The sequence below is a fragment of the Drosophila tropicalis genome, unplaced genomic scaffold (assembly GCF_018151085.1).
Source record: "Drosophila tropicalis isolate 14030-0801.00 unplaced genomic scaffold, ASM1815108v1 contig_859, whole genome shotgun sequence".
Taxonomy (NCBI): Eukaryota; Metazoa; Arthropoda; class Insecta; order Diptera; family Drosophilidae; genus Drosophila; species Drosophila tropicalis.
Window position 1 is genome coordinate 1,420,929 of NW_027173353.1, and position 20,710 is coordinate 1,441,638.

At 30.4% G+C, this 20,710-nt stretch overlaps 1 protein-coding gene across 30 annotated transcripts in view; it reads left to right on the top strand.

Moving 5' to 3' along the window:
• slo (calcium-activated potassium channel slo) overlaps window positions 1-20,710 on the top strand; it is a 57,983-nt gene that overhangs the window by 29,659 nt on the left and 7,614 nt on the right. For 4 of the 30 annotated variants that reach the window (XM_068297873.1, XM_068297855.1, XM_068297857.1 and 1 more), the window contains 13 exons: window positions 2,240-2,350; window positions 4,470-4,575; window positions 6,909-7,061; window positions 7,129-7,284; window positions 9,390-9,502; window positions 10,609-10,767; window positions 10,829-10,905; window positions 15,042-15,092; window positions 16,824-16,847; window positions 18,319-18,393; window positions 19,580-19,612; window positions 19,689-19,878; window positions 20,475-20,540. In XM_068297873.1, coding sequence (XP_068153974.1) covers window positions 2,240-2,350; window positions 4,470-4,575; window positions 6,909-7,061; window positions 7,129-7,284; window positions 9,390-9,502; window positions 10,609-10,767; window positions 10,829-10,905; window positions 15,042-15,092; window positions 16,824-16,847; window positions 18,319-18,393; window positions 19,580-19,612; window positions 19,689-19,878; window positions 20,475-20,540 — 1,314 coding nt within the window. Of the gene's footprint in view, window positions 1-2,239; window positions 2,351-2,820; window positions 2,927-4,469; window positions 4,576-6,908; window positions 7,062-7,128; window positions 7,285-7,754; window positions 7,868-9,389; window positions 9,503-10,608; window positions 10,768-10,828; window positions 10,906-11,621; window positions 11,658-14,000; window positions 14,073-15,041; window positions 15,093-16,823; window positions 16,848-18,318; window positions 18,394-19,579; window positions 19,613-19,688; window positions 19,879-20,474; window positions 20,541-20,710 lie in introns of all 30 variants that reach the window. The other 26 variants (XM_068297869.1, XM_068297871.1, XM_068297870.1 and 23 more) reach the window with 19 other exon arrangements.

The following is a 20,710-nucleotide window of genomic DNA, read 5'->3' on the forward strand; positions in this document are numbered from 1 at the left end:
TATTTGAAAAGTTGAAGATGTAATATGAACAAAGCAATTTGCAATAATGTGAATACCACAAAATGAAAGAAAACAAAAACAAAAGAAACAACAAACTAGTAAAAATGCGTGGCCAGGCATCAAATGTTGAAACTAATCACTGAAAATTTTATTTCTTATCATTTTCCTATTCAATAAAAAAATAATCAATTGAAAAGTATCTACATATATATAATAAATTATATGTACGAAAAAAAAAAAAAATTAAGAAATTGTCACCATTTGTTCTACGTTTTAGTTATTTTTGTAGCGGCAAGAACTAAACGAAAATTAGTTCGCTCGTTAGTTTGTTCAATTATGTTCCGTTAAATGCAATTTTCAACAATTTATAATGCACAAATTTTTCGTAGCTTTTAGACCCAAAATGCATCTCAACATTTCAACAGATATACAACAACAACTACCGATATACCCTTAATTTTAGGCAAGAGTATAACAACAACATCAAGCTAACTTCATGTGATTTGTATTCAATTGCCTCCCCCTGCTTAAAAGAACGAAGAAATGTTTCGACAATCTAGCTAGTCTCTGGCTTTGAAGTTGTTGGTAAAAAAAAACAAAAAATCCGAAAATGATCATAACTAAAGAATTAAAAAAAAAAAAAAGAAAATTTTAAAAATCCTTTGAACTTTGACCATTTGAATTTCACTTGCATTCCACTTGTAGTTAGTCCCACACATTCTCATCTACTTATATCTTGTATTTGGCATGGTTTGTATAAAAGAAACCCACACACACACATTCAACTTATACCAAACACACTTACAAATAAACACACAACTCAAAACACTTCTAGAAGTCTGCATGTTGTAGCTGTAGTTAGTGCACTGACCCACATTTTTCTAAGGAACTTTGAGAGTAATGTATGCCTGCCCGATTTGCCTGATTGCCTGATTGCATGCCTGTGATGAGAAAATATGTATATAATATGTATATATACCGATATATATGTATTGGGCACTCGTATATTTTAGTAATATTGTATGGAATGAGATTAAGTATGCCAATGTCTGTATATATGGCAATATATACTCTTGTAAAGTAAATAAATCAAAAAATAAATTATATTTTAATAAGGCGACACAATTCAATTCCTTACATCAGTGTTATTTTATTATATCCATCAATGCAAAATTCCGATTTAGAATATTGAGAGTCTCAAAGTCCGAATTGGAAAACTGAACCATGTTAAACATAATAAACATTCTTATCTCATACTAAACAAATGATGATCTATTTTCCATTGCAAGAGTATATGAACAACTTTGGTCTAATCAAAGATATATTTTTTTTTTTTTATAATTATTTCCCTTTTTTTGGCAATGTTATTGCTGTTGATCTCGATGCATGTATTATATATTTGATTAGTGATAATAAATGTACAGTAGTTTGATTTATCGAATCGATATTGATTGATTTTCAATTTATATTTGGATGATTGATTTGTGTTTGCTTTTACACCATACAAAACAACAACAACAATATATTTTTGGGGTAGCAGACTAAATTCATGCATACTTATGGCGTTTTTATGGTATTTAATTTTTGATTTACTTAATTGTCTTCATTTTGATTTATGTACATTATGATTTTTATTTTAATTTGCCACAATATAATAATGAATACTGACAAATAAAAAAAGAGAAGAAAAACAGAAAAATGATGAAGCTAATGCTAAATACAAACTTATGAATAAAAAAAAAATTCAAAATCAATATTAAAGAACTGATAAATAAATAAAATAAATACATACATATATAATATAAATACTACAAACTTATAGATAAATACACAAGAATCCACATAATGCACTCATAAAACATAGACACACCCTACACATACACACACACACACACACACACACACACCAGAGACACTCGCAGACATAATAACAGACATACAGCAATAAGAATGTAATATAATTTATATAAATAACATTATGTTTCATTTGTGCTTAACAAATAACACCAAAAGACACACAGTCGTATATATACATACAATCACAAACAAATACATACACACACACATTCACAAAGCTTTACTGCATTCCACTATAGTGTTTAAGCATATAACTTGTTGCTTTATCTCTATATCTGTCTCTATCTATATATCTATAAATATTTATATTTGAATCTCTAAAATTGTAAGCCCTACTAATATATATTTTTTCTCCAACACACACACACATTTAAATACCCAGACATATTGTCGTATGCGGTCACATAACATACGAGTCCGTGTCACATTTTCTCAAGGACTTTCTCCATGAAGATCGCGAAGATGTCGATGTCGAAGTTGTATTCTTACATCGGTAAGTGATTAAAACTTGTCTTTTTAAAATGTATTGCTAACTTGTTGTGCTGTTAATTATTTAGATTATTATTTTTAATATTTTAAATGAATATCTTAATTTTTGGTTGTTCAATTGAAATCAGCAAGAAGAGAAATTCACATCTCGATTTAGAGCAGTCGTTAAGCACAGTGGAGGAAAAGCAGGCTGAAATTTGATTGCACCTGCCTTTCCTCCCGTAATTCTCCAATTAAGTCTAAATACAATTAAATTTTAGTTACCAAGTCCACACTAAGTATTTGGCTAAACTTAGCAATTAGTTCTAAATTCCATTATCCAATGGTTTTTGACTTTGTTTTTATTTTCGTTATGGTTTTTATTTTTGCCTAATTACTTATATGTATTTATACCTTTGAATTGAATGCCCAACAAACCACAATAAATTTTAATGTAATGTAAAATTAAAATATAAACCAAATAAACACAAATAGCAAAGAGCCTGATCTGGAGCTAGAAGGACTGCTGAAGCGTCACTATACCACAGTGGCGTTTTTTCAGGGCACTATGATGAATGCAGTCGATCTGGAGCGAGTCAAGGTACACCTATACACTGAGATACACCCACACATACACACACACACACATATCCACACACGAGGACACACGAATACGAATACACATACAACATTTACATTTACAAACTTACATATATACAGAAACCACATACAAACACAAAAAGATACACAAAAAACAAATGAAGCAACAATTAAATTGATTAGCCAAAGGTCAAAATTTAAGCGACTTTTCGTTGTGAGTGTCCGTGTCCGTGCCCAAGCCCATATGTAAGGATCGTCACTTTAACCCACTGAAAGTATACAAGTTCCTCCCTGCTCTCTCTCTCTCTCTGTCTCTGTTATTCTATACATTTTATATATATATTGATATATATATAAACTGAATGCTCGCTCTTTCTGCCACACTTTATAATTTAGCAAAAAAAAAAAAGAAGAACAAATTGAAAACTTAAAATGAGATTTCGAATTGTTATCTGAAATAGAGTTTACATATTAATTAATGCAAAATTTTTAGTTTTAATTTAGAATTTATCCTCCACCCTCCCGAAAACAATAAAAAAATATATCCTTTTTCACTTTCTTAGTTACATTTTCGAAATATTTTCTTATTTTTTCACGTTGGCTTCAAGTAATTTTTAATCGCTTAACTGAATGTCCTTTTTAGCTGAAATTTTGACTTACATTTTTTAATCCATTTTTGAATCCCTATACACTAGTAAACAACAATTTAGATTATTAATTATGTACAAAGTTAGTTTAAGCTTCTAATTTGTTTCTACATTACATTTAACATTTCCAGTTTGGTTCTTTAGAAATTATGGTATATGTATTAAGATTAGTACAAGATTTTTGTATTATATTTGAGTTTTTTCCATTAATATGTAGAAATTACACAGAGACAAATATATTGGAATTGTATGAACTATTATCAATATTTGACTGACTAAATAAGAGGAATTTGTTATGCAAATAAGAATGATATAGAACTTAAAAGTACATTTAAAAGATTTCCTTTCGTTCGGCCAACTTCAATTGATTAAACTAATGCGAAACATTTGATAATCGTTGTAATTATTCTTTGTTTTTCTCTGTGTACATTTGTTAAGTTAGTAAGTTAGTTTGTTAGTTAGCAATAAAAGAGAATTAAATTAATATTAACAATTAAGATTAACGTATGGGGACATAGCTATAAGGAGAAAAAAAAAATTAGTCACACATTTATCTGCACCAGCCAATTGCACTTATTTTCATTAATTTGTTGTCTTATTTTATTTTTTTTCTATTTTTTTTCATTTGCATCAAAAAAAAAAACTAAATATATATATACAAAAACCACGCACAATTCGCATAATGTGTATATTGTTTGTTATGACTACAAAACACACACATTATACACACACACTTTGTGTCGAAAATGAAAAAAAAAAAAACACACACACGCATACGTAAAATTTGTGTAAATTGGATCTTATGAAAATACAACTCTAAAAACAACTTTGTATTATTTAAAACAACATCAACAACAACAACATCAACAATACTTTTTAACAATGAAATTCCAAAAGTAAACCACCCGATTTGGAACTTGAGGGTTTGTTCAAACGTCATTTTACCACCGTGGAATTCTTCCAAGGAACCATTATGAATCCAATTGATCTTCAACGGGTTAAGGTAAAACTAAAGAAATGTTATTCATTTGATATGTTTATATGTTTATTTGTTTGTTTGTTTGTTTGGTTGTTCGTTTGTTTGTTTGTTGCTTTCTTTACGTTCATCGTCAGACATTTTATTTTTAACTTAAGTCCATTATCATCATATCATCATTGTTAACAATATGTCTAGACGACAAAAGAAAGAAGAAAACGAATTTGCAAATATAAAAAAATGCAAATTAATGAAAGGAGGACAGACTAAGCGAACCATACCTAACTACAAACCTATGTATTGTTTTTTTTTTTTTACTTGTAACGAACGCTATATATATCTATATATATCTGCTTAAATGTATGTATACATATGTATGTAATGTATTGTGTATATGTATGTATTATATCTCATATATATATATATAGATATTCATATGTATGTATTGACAAATCTATCTATAATGCGATACACTCATGTAAAGCAAATGTAAATTGTTTGTCCCATCGATGTGCTCATTTATGCTGGCTTTAGTTTGGTGTATCGTACTGTAACGTAATGTAATGTATCCTATTGTTCAATTAGGTTCCACACAGCCAATACTATACACAATTACACACTATGCTAACCATTACTTTAATACCAACAACACTGAGTACATATATAATTCTTACACATTTCGAATTGACATTAAAGTTAACATTGCTGTTGTGACATGTAAAGTTTTTTAATTTGCATTTATCATTAGTATAAGAAACAAACTGACAACAATTTAACTAAATACATGTAATTGTTATTTCTAATTTATGTATGTGCTAAGTATCTGTATCTAATTGTAATTGTTAAGTATATACATACGTACATATAACTGTTTAGTATTGAATTAAATCAACTGTCAAGTAAAACTCACATGTACATAAATACAAACATTTGTAGAATTATCGTTAATTATCGCAATATATTGGGCCCCAATATATATTTTCGAGGGAATGAAAACATTTTTCTTGGTATTTGCCAAAAATTACATTTTATTGATTTCCTAAAAGTATACAAATTCCATTGCATCTTTTAGGCGCATCTGCTGAAAAGCACACAATGTTTTTTTTCTTGCACAAGAATCCTTGTTGAAATTAATATACAAAGAAGTTTGGGGTCCCATTTATCCCATTGAATCTCTCAAAATAAAAGTATTTATTAACTTATATTACACTTTCTTCATAACACCCGATAGTGTATAGGGGTGTTACTTTGAATTAGTCCGAGCTAACAAGTAAGGGGGAAACCACTTTATTTAAACCAAAATGTTGTTCTCTACATCTCTATATATGTATATTCTGTATATAATACATTTATGTAGTTTATATTGTTATTAAAATAGCTTGCATGTCACTGCGAATGCCAATGTAACTGAATAACGGTTATAATAATCTTTTGTCTAATATCCACTTGATTTAAACTCTTTGGTTTGTATTATATTGCTTTTGATCTTTGATTTTCTTTACAAGAGATATGTCTACTTAAATCCCACCCCACACCAATCCACCCCACTACTTTCCTTTGTGTAAGCCTGCACCGAGCGTTCGCAGTATAAGTTCTTATCGTTTCCTTTTTGACAAATAAAATACATACATGTACCTACATATATGGAAAATATGAAAAATAAATCAAAAAATAAAGTACACAATCCAGCAACCAACCCACCCAGCAACTAAATATATTTAAGTCCTATCGCTTACTATATATTATTGTATCTTCCTTTTGTCCTCCTCTCTCCCCATAATATACATATGGCCAGAGTGTTGGGCCAGGCTAAATACTAAATGTATTGTATATGCAAGATATGTATAAGATATCGATCTGGGCCAGATTGAAACACTTTCACTTACTATATACTCTCGCATTCTAAATACATACATACATAATTACAACATAATAGTTGTCCAGTCAATGTGCGTGTACAACCGCTTACTAACTAACCTAATCTAATTGTTAATATGTGGACAAATTCAAGCATTCACAAAGAAACTAATCATTATCACAACAACAATAACAACAAAAATAACAGAAATAACAACAACAATAACCCCAACAACAACTGAACAGAACAGAAACTTTAACATATACTAAACACAGGAGCGGATCCACATGGAGCTTCTTGAATACGAAAACCCTTTGAGAGGGATCTTTCTCTATCAGTTCCTCCTCTCCCTGGATCCGCCACTGACTAAACATTGAATATATATACATGACTCACCTTGATTGTACATTTAATTATGAGACATAAAACAAAAATCTGAATGCTGAAAACTAATCGAAATAAATTTTCTTAAATCTATGACAAAAACAAATTCGAAATATAGGTACACGAAGCCGATGCCTGTCTGGTGCTAGCTAACAAATATTGCCAAGACCCCGACGCAGAAGATGCTGCCAACATAATGAGAGTAATCTCAATTAAGAACTACAGCGATGACATTAGAGTCATTATTCAGCTTATGCAATATCACAATAAGGTGAGCTCAAAAACTCAAGACGTTATAGTTCACCATGAGGAAAAATTCGTATAAATAATTGTTCTAGGCCTATCTATTGAATATTCCATCGTGGGACTGGAAACAAGGTGACGATGTCATTTGTTTGGCTGAATTAAAGTTGGGTTTTATAGCCCAAAGTTGTTTGGCGCCCGGTTTCTCTACCATGATGGCCAATCTATTTGCCATGCGTTCTTTTAAGACCGTAAGTATATCAACGTATTTATTGCTTGCCAGAGACATAAACACACACACACCCACACACAAACACATATACACGGAATACAAATATATCAAAGGAAAACTTGACCTTAACCCAAAGAAGAGGAGCAAGAATACAAAACACACACATACACACATACACAGATATACACAGACCAAAAGTACACCGAAAACTGGCACAAAAGCAAAATAAGTGATAATAAATCAACAACAACAATAATGAAACCTAAACCAAACGAGGCCGATGCGAAAGAAGACAACAAACACCTATCCTATCTTTGTTAGAAAAGTCTTTTTTTTTTTTTTGTTTTAAACTAAATATATATATATATGTATATGTGTGTATTCTATATGCCGGGAGATAAAGATTGCGTGGATTGAGTCCCCCCCGTCCCCGCTCCCAACAAAATGCAATTGTCTCATCTGTATACCACGTCTTTAACCCTTCTTTAGTCGCCAGACATGCAGTCTTGGACAAATGATTATCTACGCGGCACTGGCATGGAAATGTACACTGAAACTTTGAGTCCCACATTTATTGGAATACCATTTGCTCAGGCCACTGAGTAAGTCAAGCAGCAGTCAAGGCAGTCCAATTTCTTTCATAAAATGCAGTTTTCTCTTTTTTTTCAAAAAAGCTGGTTTAAATGTTTACAAAAAAAAACAAACAAAAAGTACAACAAAGACACACTCACAATCAATCCACACATACACACACACACACACACCCAAATATAAACATACAAATGTTATACTTTTTCTTCCACTCGGTTCTAATTGTTGTAAATTTTTATACTTTACATGTTTTTTCATTTTGTTATTTGAAAGAAACCAAAAAAAAAACAAAAACAAACAAATTAATTAATTAAAATTTACATCGGCACGTTTACACCTAATGTAAAATAAATGTTTAACGTGTTTAAGTGTAAATGTGCCTGATTATGAAGTAGATTTCAATATGATTTTACAAAAAAAAAAAAAAAAAAAATTAAAAATATAAATATATAATAAGAGATAAATATACATACACACCAAAAGATACATACATACATACACCACCAATACACTGCGAAAAACTAGTCGTTGTTCTAAAGCTAATTCTTTGTGTAATTCTTGTTCTAAATGTTAAATGAAAAAAAAAAGACAAAAACCAACAACAACAAAAGCCTTAAGTGTTTGCAAATATAAAAAAGAAATACATACAATAATAATATAAGGCAAATCTTTTAGGACACAATAAAACAATTACACACACACACACATACACAATACATTCACACCCACACACACACATACACTATATTGCTAATTGTATGGTATCTTTGTGAGCGGAAAAAAAACCAAATCTAAGCGTGCATTTAAGTTGAAAGTTTCTATAAACAACCTTACTATCTAATGGTTATTTGTTTGATATTCAATTTAATTTCCATATATCTGTATAATTTTTAAATATCCCTCTTTTCGATTGAGTTTTTTTTTTTTGAATTGTAATTCTATTTTTTTTATTTTTTGGTTTTATTGACACAAATTGCTCGTTTTTCTCTCAGTTAAGGAGTGCGTGCGCCATCAATGCTGTAATTGTAAATTTTTGCCAGAGAGTGTACAATAATCATACAGAAAGAAAACTAAAACAAATGCAGAAGTATTTACCATATTTACAGGCTTACATTTATTACATATATAGATAAATATGTATGTATGTATGTATGTGCGTATGCCAAAAGCCCAAATGCGTTTTATGTTTAATGCACAAAACCCAAAAATACAAAAAAGTTTACTGAAAATCAAGCGAGATCACTTGCCTCTCTCCCTGCCAGCTGTCGTAAGTGCGTTGCTCTCCCCTTCGACCTCGTTGCCAGCCACCCCTGACCCCTGTAATAAAAGAAAAAAGAAAAAACTACACACCTACAACAAAACAACAAACATTGAAAACAAATCAAACGATACAAATGCTTATAAATAGCCAAAAACAAAAACAAAAAAAAAAACCAACCTATTAGCAAAAACGAAAACGACAAAAAAAAAAAAACAAAACTATATATCTATACTAAATCCAAACCACAAAAACAATCATTTTCTAACTTTCAGTCACCAGACACACAGGCCTGGCAAAATGATTATCTTCAAGGTACAGGGTGTGAGATGTACACCGAAACCCTATCACCTTCATTTACCGGCATGACATTCCCACAAGCCAGCGAGTAAGACTCCAAAATTGAGAAAACAAATTAGCGCAAAAGAAAATTGTATAAAAAAAAAAAAACAAAAACAAAAAAATACTTCTACAACTTACTTAACTTTTTGCATTGTACAATAAGTTTGTTTAACCAATTCTTTTTGAATACGAATTCGATTACTGTTTGATTTTAAAACCTTTTGCCCCTTTTGCCCCACCCCCACCCTCTACTTATTCGTAGTGGAAAATCAACAATAATAACAACAAACAAACAACAATTATAATAATCTCAACTAACTCAAGAGCAAACGCATTGATCAACTTGTATATTTGAAAGAAACCATAAGAATAATTCATCAAATCCCCATTTAAACACACTTATAGCCAGTTTCTTTTTCTTTTGTTTTCTTACTAAATCAATTGGACATACATTTTGCATCCAATTCGCTTGCTATGAAACAAAATCCAATACCGAAACAAAAAACCAAACCAAAAGCCAAATAACTCCGCTCACTACGTTTAGTATAGATACTTGAAGATATAAACGAGAAAAGTTTTAGCCATTCACAGCCTCTTCACTTAACTCCACTCCAATCCAATCCACTAGAGAACCTACTCCACTTTGTTTGTACTTTTGTATCCTCTAGCTATTGCATGTGCGTTTATTTAGGCACCTTGCTGACCAAACTAGTTGGTTATTGAATTAATTCATTTAACAGTTCTTTTTGTTTTTTACCTTTCAACTTCTGGTTTCACTGTAATTTTCTTACAATAAATTTTTGTTATTTTCTTTGGACTTTTATGATAAGCATTTTGTCTAGCATGTATGCGAATAATGATCTATGCTTTTAGTACTTACTAAACAAAGTCACATACATACATATATACACTCAGACACTTATACTCATACTCGCACTTCCACACACAGACAGACACTCACAACTATACACAAGCATGTTCTGGTTTTTTGTCCGAGTTACATTTATTTTTTCAGCAACTACAAAGTACAACAATTACTACACTTTTGTAGTCTAATAATTATTTAGGTTTAATAATATTCTCAGTTTTTTTCGCATTTTATGGTAGTCACTTTACTAATTCATTTATTTCTCTACAATCCTGTGTCTGTAGACTGTGTTTCTCCAAACTGAAACTCCTGCTGCTAGCCATTGAAATAAAGGGTGCCGAAGAGGGAGCTGATAGCAAAATTTCAATAAATCCGCGTGGTGCCAAAATTCAGGCAAATACGCAGGGTTTCTTTATAGCACAAAGTGCTGATGAAGTAAAGCGGTAAGTTGGATCATCCACGTGATGTCTATCTAAAATTAATTGTCTTATATCTTTCGCATAGTGCCTGGTTCTATTGCAAAGCCTGCCATGAGGATATCAAGGATGAGACACTCATCAAAAAATGCAAATGCAAAAATTGTAAGCAACCTTTTGACCAATTTCTTATACATTTATCTTCTCTTAAGATTTCTTCCTTTATATTTTATAATTTTAATTTTTTTTTTTCGTTTTCAACATTATTTCCCATATATGAATATGTATTGTATGATTCCCATATAGATATATAATCTTTAATATAAATATATAGACCTATAAAAGGACAAAACAGCTCAGCTCAGGTTATATAAGATGCCAATTAGTTTTAAGATTTAGGCCAAAAAAAACTAACAAAAAAGATAACAAACAAACAAACTGGTTCTAGAGAGGTGAAGAAAATGCAATATGTACTCTATTCCATTTATTGACTATACTATCTGAATTATCTTAATTCCAATTTTGCAAATTTGGATATATATATTTAATACTCATACATATATATGTATTAATATATATATGTAAATCTTTTATCATATATACATATATTTATTATTATATGTGTGTTGGCGTGTGTGGCCCTCCTTTCTTAAATTCCAACAATCAATCACAACAACAACAACTACTACTACTACAACAACAACTAACTAAATGTATAACAAAATACTCATACTCATTGGCATCACTACACATACACACACAATAACACGCTACTATGTGTGTGCGTGTGTGTGTGTATGTCTGTGAGGGTGCAATAATCAAAATCCAAATTAAAATCAATACAAAATAATACAAACAAATGCCATAACTTTGTCCCACAGTGACTGTTCAGCCCAGGAGCAAGTTTGATGACCTAGGTAAATCATAATCACAAGAATAATAATAAATAATAAAATAAAAAAAAAAAAAAGCAAGAAACCCAAAATACCCAAACCAAGATCCTATGCATCCTTTGTCCAACAAACTGCCCAACCTTTTTAACCAAAAACAACAAAAACCACAAAAACAGAAAATAAATGTTACAGAAATTACACTTACAACACACACGACACACAAAGTTTTTACACATGATTAAATTTTTAAAGTTCTTTTCAACAACAACAACAACATTCCAAAAAACAATTCCAACTCTTGTATAAAGTATTTTATTTGTACGTTGAACTCAGCAAATTTTAAAGATCCTGTCACTACATCCCACCTTTCCCCCTTCTCAAGATCCATTGATCCCACAAACCACTTTCAAATGCACGACAAAATGATAATACAAAATACATTTTACATTGATTTAATGGATATTGGTTTCAAGCATTTTGAAAGTGTGCATTCTCCTTCCCTCCCCTTGTTCCGACCAAACCTACCTTTACAAAATTTGCCCCAAATTGTGCAGTTTTCTATTTTGGTCACTGTTTGTTTTGAAATGCGCCTCAACTATACTTTATAATAATACTATACTATATAATCCCCCACCCATGTTGCGACGGTTGACACACATATTTAACAACATAAACATCTATATATATATATATTTCTATATATGTACAATATTAATTGCCATACCTTTCCGATAGCTTAAGAACAAAAAAAAAAAAAAAAGGAAACTGTTCAATTTGTAAATATGTTTGTGCGATATGCAACCCAAGTTTATTTTCAATACCTTTACAGCAACAAACAACAACAAAACAGCAAAAAAAAAAACACAATTTTTAGTTTATTTTACTAAATCTAAAATCTAAAATCAACAAATGTCCTTTAAAAACCAAAAAAGGCAGCAGCCTTTGCTAAATTCATTTGATTTTTTATATTATTTTCTTGACAGAAATGAAAAAGTTTTATCTATTGCTTCTACATACTCAACTCGAGTATCTTCCTATGTCAAGGATATTGATTAGTTAGAATACAAAATATAATCTTAATTGGATAATGTTTCGTTACATCTCTTCATAGATGTACAAATCAAGCAATTTACGAAATAAAAGATCTAATTTATTATAATATTTATTTGACGGTGAATTGGATTTGATTTTTGAATGAGATTGTTATTCATTTATTTCACTATTATTTACTATTTTTTTATATAAATATACGCACAACAAGAAACAAACACGATACATATACACTTTTGTTTATTTTCTCAGTTTCCCCTCTTACAAAACGCACCATATATGTTTGTTACTTCCTTATTTTATGTCTCGCGATTCCTTCTGAGATAACTTTATCAACTTGTTGCTCTTATTCCCTCTTTCGAAACCTCTTTGTAATTTATATCTCCTACAATTAACTACATATATATTGTATATGTCTTGAGTCAAAGATATAAGCAAAACGAAAGCCAATTTTACGTGCATGGATAAAGGAGCGCACATATCAAGTCGATTAACATTTTCTTAACCCAACCACCCACACAGTCACACATAAACACCATTTTCTCTCACATTAAATCTAAATCAAGAAAAACAACTATGATACAATTTTCAATAAATACGTACGTATTTTTTTTTTTTGTTTTTTTGTAACATCACTTTCGCAGCATCCGCAGCTCTGATTTATATAATAATGTTCTCTTCTACTAATTTCTTTAATAAATACATATACTATATACTTACATATCTGATTAATAACTAATTAATACCTGTAGACAATAAGTTCGCATTGCGAAATGCTCCGCCGTTTTCACCAAAGTGTTGTAGCTTTTTAGTTTTTCTTACGTTTTCCTTGGGTTATTGTCTTTGTCTTTTCTTGGCGTGGCACTCACCTCTCGATTGTGTATATACCTACAATGAATAGAAGATCAATTACATACATATAAACAAATAAATAACAATGTAAATAACTTTAGAGAGCTGGTTTAAACAATAAATAACTAACGTTAATGTACTATAATGAATAATATCTTTACATATATATGAGCATATAATTTAAAAATCTATTTATATCAACCTATGTATGTATATCTATAACTTAAGAAAATGTTAACAAAGTTAATTGACCATGTTTTTTAGCTGCCACATTCTCAAGTAGTTAGTAAGTTTTCTTGCCTTGGCTGAGTGCTAAACGGCTTCTCAGTGTCTAAGAGCAATGTTCTGCCACTCCCGCCACCGCTGCCCCCAACCCCTGAACTCCGTTTTTTTAAATGTCTATGTAGCTTATATATCATATGCAAAGATATGTCCAGTTTTTGGTAAATGGTAATCCACTTACAGATGTGGGCATGATTATGATGCAGACGGGCATGGTCAACCAAGGCATCACATCGGTGATGAATACAATGGAGGGTACGCCGCTTTCAAATTCAAATCATTTGCAAAATCAGGGCGCTATTAATAAATCGTTAATGTGTACATATATCCAAACATTAATTTATATTCGTAATCGTTATGCAATATGTCAAATGATTTATTTGTTGCTGCTAAAAGTTAACATAATTATCGTGCGCTTTCCCATCATAAGCGCTCTGAATAAAAAACTAAAAAAAAAAAACCACCAAAAACCAAAAAAATATTAAACAAAATATTAAAATTTAATTTTCGTCTCCTCTGCTCTATATGTTTATATTCTTGTTTTAGTTAATGGCATTTAAAAATAATAAATCCAAAATTAATAAACAAATAGCTCGCCTAAATAAAACCCTGCAAATATCTGCCAAAAAAAAATATCTAACTCCCCCAAATTGCAAGAGGAATGAAAAATAAAAAAATAATCAAATGAAAGGAAGATTAAGAACGTTTAATTTAAGGGTCGGTCAGCTGATAGTCTATAAATACACGGATTTCTTTCTCTATCTCTGTTTCTCTCTCTATCAATCGTACAATCAGTATAAATACAACATCTAATTATAATATAACTACATAATATATAGAGTTAAATTAGTTTTGCAAGTTCTATTAAGTAAGTCGCGAGTTAATAAAAAACATCTCTACTATAATCTAGTATCTATTTAATCATAAACATAAAACGCATTTTTATCATAAGCGAGTAAATATTACCATATCATGCATTTTCTAACGAAATATCAAAGTATGGGCTCTCATTTGTAATACCCTTGTTAGCCAAATATATATATATATATATATATATGTATATGATATGATTTATATTTCCTTCCTTTTTTATTTATTGGTTTTTCATTTATAAATTTTTATATTATAAGAAGATGAAAGAACAACAATCATTACCTTACCATATCCATTTACCTATTCACACAAAAAATCCTATAAAATTCTGTTTTCATGAACAAAATACAGTGGCCACCTTCCGGAAAGGCGTCCGAGCCGTACAAATGGTTGGGCGTGCAAGTACGTATAACTCTCTCTCTCTCTCTCTCTCTCACTCTGTACTTCCTATTTCCCTCTCTCTCTCTCTATCTCTTGCTATATATAAATATATATATAAATAAAAAATAAACATATATCTCTCCTATTCCTCTATAACTCTGTCTTAAAACTCTACTCTATACATATTCCTATAAGCATTAAACAACAACTATAAAAAAGAACATTACTTATAAATTAAATCACAACAAACAAAAATACGGAAACACAGACAACAATAAACATATTCCTAACATACATAAATACCAATACCAATAGCTGAGCGATTTTAAGTCAGATAAATCGAAATTATTTCTCATATAGACTATCTATTGCTAATCAACTGAAAGGTACCTTGCTTTTCAAACAGCGAATTCTCCTGCTCTCTCTCTCTCTCTCTCTCTCTCTCTCTCTCTGTCTTTCTTTCTACTTCTCTCTATCTATCACTGTCTCGCTCTTATTCTGCCTTTCAAATCATTTCTAAGTAAATGCCAGCCAAAAACTAACCAACTTTAATTGCTATTGTTCAGCTGCAATTGAAACAACCAATCAATGAGACCCAAAAACAATCAAAAAGCCAATCAATCTTAGCCAATCAACATACACACAGCCACACACCTCTGTCTAACATATACATATGCATTATACATACATAGACCAAAACACCCACTCAAAAAACATTCACATACATACAGACACTCTCACACAGACAAAAATATACAGACATTCGTTTCTACTCGTTCGTTCTAGTAACTGTAAACTTTTCAACTTTTACCTTTTAGTGTGTGTGTGCGTGTGTGTGTAGTAAAAACAATCGAATTGCATTCATATAAAAATGCAACACACTACATAAATCAAAAAGTTATGTTCTTTCGTATGTGTATTTCATACAATATTTTTATGTGCCTACAAAAAATATTCATAGTTAACACCCACTATTATAAAAGTCGGTGCAACAATACTCAGTGATGGGTTAAAGAATCTATTAGGTTGCGTTTTCTTGCAAATACACTCAGAAAAAACAACAGACAACATTAAAATTATATTCTAGATGAAAATCAAAAAACTCATTGCTAATTTAGAAAGACAGTGAATTAAAATTGTCGAGTGGTTTTTCTGAGTGTATAAATGCAATCACTGTCTGATTTTTACCTTCTACAGGTTTTTCATTAAGACAAGTGGTTTATACCTTGGGTATTTACCCCATCACACCCATCTCACTGTCTAAATTGCATAACTATAATTACTATATCCTACATATGTCTATATTTACATATCGTGTATTGTATAAATTAACAAACTTTATTCGTAAATTATTGTATCTATCATATCGTATCGTATCCTATCTAATCGTATAGTTATCGTGTACTTAGTAAAGTATGCTTATCGTGATATTTTAGGCAATTTTTAACTTATCTATCTACTTCTTCTATATTGAGAGATTTTCGAAAAGATTTGCCGGCGTAGAGTCCATATACCAAATTATCCTACACTTATGAACACTCAAACACACACACACACACATTGAATCTAAGCCATTCCTTGTAATATATATAATTCACTTGTCAATCTTCAGGTTATGTTCTTTTATCTCTATCCAAATATCATATGTATTTATTTCAATATTGTACTTCCCCCTTCTCAATTTTTTTTGTGTATTACCCGTGTGTACGTACAACTACAACTATTTTAATATCTGTTTGTGTGTGTGTGTAGAAGACGATGAATACTCGTTGTCAAGTAAGTCCAAGTAAATAAACTAACTCAAAATAATTGTACATGAATATGAATACAAACATACATACATACATACATACCAATATATACATTTATTAACTATTCTCATAAATTTCAAACTGTCCATTTATAATTTTCAATCAACAAATCAAATCTACATTGTGTGCCAGTGCACGTTATGTATTTGACGAACTCATTTAAAAATATATATCTATATTTTTATTATGTATGTATCTTCTTTTATTTTGTATAATGTTTCCCAAAACTACATATATACTTTATTATCAATAAACCGAATCATTAAAATTTAGATGTAATTGTAAGTTATTTGTTTAAAATAAGCAAAAGCAACTGTTTGACCAAAAGAAATTATGATTAGAGCCACAAAATTGATCACCGAAAAAAGAGCGCTAAATGCAGCAATGCAGCCCCAACAACAATGTCAACAACATCAAAAGCACGCCAATAAAATATTAAAAACTATATATCACTTTGAGACGATTTATATATATCTTGTATATATAGATGTGCTATATTCTGACAACAAAATTCGAAATTCAATATGCAAACAGAAAGCAAAGCACTAAATAAAAATGATTAAATCAATTATGAAGAGAATGATGACTAAATAACAATAAATACCAGCAAATGTGTTCTATCAGTTCAATTAGATAGGTATTGTTAGCAGTTTCTTAGTGGCATTTAAATCAAGTTTAAGTAAAGAATTCTTGTTTAAAGCGAATATAAAGTGATAAATATCAAATTGCTGATATATAAATATACATATATATCTGTAATTATTTACTTGCACCATGGCAATTTGTCAACAATTAAACTTAAACAAATTGCTTGAAGCTTATAAATATCCCAACTTCTTTGTATGAATGCTTCTTGCTTTAATCTGCTTCTATAATTATATTTATCTGTATGCTATGTAAATTTTTGTATATACATATTTATCTAATCATCACCTACAAGTTCATGTTTATTTGCATGTTTTTATATACAACCAAAAGAAAAAAACAATACAAAAACCTTTTTCCCCGAACCCTACTCCAACCCTTTTAAACGGACCTAAAAAAATTTCCCACATTTCCTTTTACACTTCTTGGTTAGTTTTCTTGGTTTTGAACACTTCTTTCTAAACCATCCTTATGGTTGTCTTGGTTTCCTTTGTTTTCAGTTACAACCACAAAAACAGGCAACCATTCGATTGAATTTATCTATAATTTTCTATTCTCTATTTTAGACACTTTTTAATCAACAAATTGTTGAGCTTTCAGTTGAATTCATTTTCGAAATTATTTCTCCTCCTACCAACAACCAATATTAAAATACAACAAATTATGAGCTTCACATACAACAAGAAATAAAAAAAAATACATTTTCAATTACACACACACAACAAATACACAAACGAAATTTTGTTTACCTGAACCTTGAGCGTTAACAAAAACAAACAAATATCTTACAGATGAACACCATCCTGCACCCACATTTACGCCACCAGAGCTACCCAAGCGGGTGCATGTGCGTGGATCTGTAACGGGTAAAGTTTCCAAACAATCAAAAAACAACACCAAAATCAAACACATTTGTCAATTAGTATTTAAGTCAGTCAAGTGAATCAGTTCAATTCGTCGCTAACTGTTAGCAAGACGAAATTTACGCATAAATGTATGCTACACTTTTTTAACATGCAACATACACACGCAAATATGCACATTGAATCGGTTTATATAGTTGATTACGCTCAAATATTAAAGTAAAAAGGTTTAGTCTGTTTATTAACAAACATAATGACCATTATGTGTAATAATAAGCATTCCAAATACTTAACCTAATAACATACAGAACCAATCGGGCGTATGAGTGATATTGCCTTTGCTGATCTTTTTACTGATCTAATTTTGCAACAATAAACCAATTTAATGTGCATTATATTTTACACTTTTGTCTTAATTTGCCAATATTTTGTGTGTGTTTTTATTTTTGCTGTATTGTGTGACAAAAAAAAAAAACACAAAGCCCAACAAACCAAGACAGTCAAATACCAAGAATTTACAGATGACAACAACAATTTAACATTTTGTTTGCATAAATACATTATAATCAGTTGGTTTTCTTTTGTGTGTTTTTTGTTCTCAAACCAAAAGTGAAATTTATAACTTAATACTTCATATCGTAATTGTTAACTTATATTGATCACACTTAATAAAATGCTAACTATCTAACTATTATAATTATATATTCATACTTGATATTGATGTCTATATTAACGAAGCATTATTCTCTTAAATATTTTTGTTTTCGGTTGTATGCTAAAACTTTGCATACACAAATCAAAACCGAGCTTAAAACATTTGCTTGTTATAAAATTTGTTTATTTGTTTATTGTCGGAGACTACTACTAATACTTATATACAATAACACAACATACAACAAAATAACACACATGCAATATACATACAAACAAAGCAATTGAATACACTAACAATTAAAAATTAACCTGAACTTGAAAATGCGGCTCGAAACCACCTTTCTTAATAATAATTTTAATAAAATAATAAAAAAAAAAACAAAAAACTACACATTCTGAAACAAAGCAACCAACTAAAATGGCGCCAAGAATGAACTAACTAATCGTATGTAATATGGTCTCTCTTTCTCTCTATTACTCGCAAATTCTCTTTCTGCCGCTTCTGTCCATCTGCCACACTGCCAATCTGCCACAGGTGATATCACACGTGACAGAGAAGATACAAATCGTAAGTTAGGGTTTTGCTTGTGCAATGGGCACTTGATTTTCATGTAAATTTCGTTTGTCATCTTCTATCTTTATAGTACTCAATCGCAATGTGCGCCGTCCGAATGGCACTGGCAATGGCACCGGAGCCATGCATCATATGAATAATACAGCTGCTGCCGCTGCGGCTGCAGCTGCTGCTGGCAAGCAGGTGAATAAGGTGAAGCCGACAGTGAATGTCAGTCGGCAAGTGGAGGGTCAAGTCATATCGCCATCACAGTACAATCGGTAAGTCAAACCAGTCATGATGATGTTCTGTAGGTACATACATACATGATGCACCTGATGCACAACAAATCAAACAACAATTACAACAAACCAAGTAAAAAGGTGTGCAACTCTCTTTAACTACACAGCAAAACTGGCACTTGAGTATAGTAAAGTACAGCAAAGTATCGAGTTATCGAAAAAAAAAGAATATTCAGTGTGAGGATTTCTTAAATATTTACAGAAGCCATGATTTGCTTTGAGTTTCTTCTATTTTTCTTTTTCTTATTGTATATGATTTCCGTGTGTTTGCCCAAGGCCACGGCCATAAAAAAAACTGTGGCCGCTTCTCGTATATATTGTAAATGAACTTTAAACTAACTTGAAAAATCAACAAATCCAAAAAAAAACGTATATATATAAAACACTAACACCCTTTACTACAAATACATATTACATACTACTACTACATACAACAAATAACATGTATACATACATAATTGTCTCAACAAATAACAAACAAATACAAAACAAATTAATAATCATTTTTCTAATCAAATGTCTCAAATTGTATGTATAAAAATCAAATCAAAAAAACAACAACCATTTTGTTTCAGGCCACCAGAGAATGATGCTAACCCTTATGCGGGCTATCAACTTGCTTACGAAGTTAAAAAGCTCATGTATGCGTCCATAATTTCCTAGACAAATTTTTTACTTACAAACATAAAAAAGCATTACTTAAAAAAATACGCCAAAAGGCAATCAAATTTATAACTTAGCATTCGTAAATACTCGTTCTACCTACTACTACTACTACTACTAACTCTCATTTTTTGCGCATTTTCTTTAA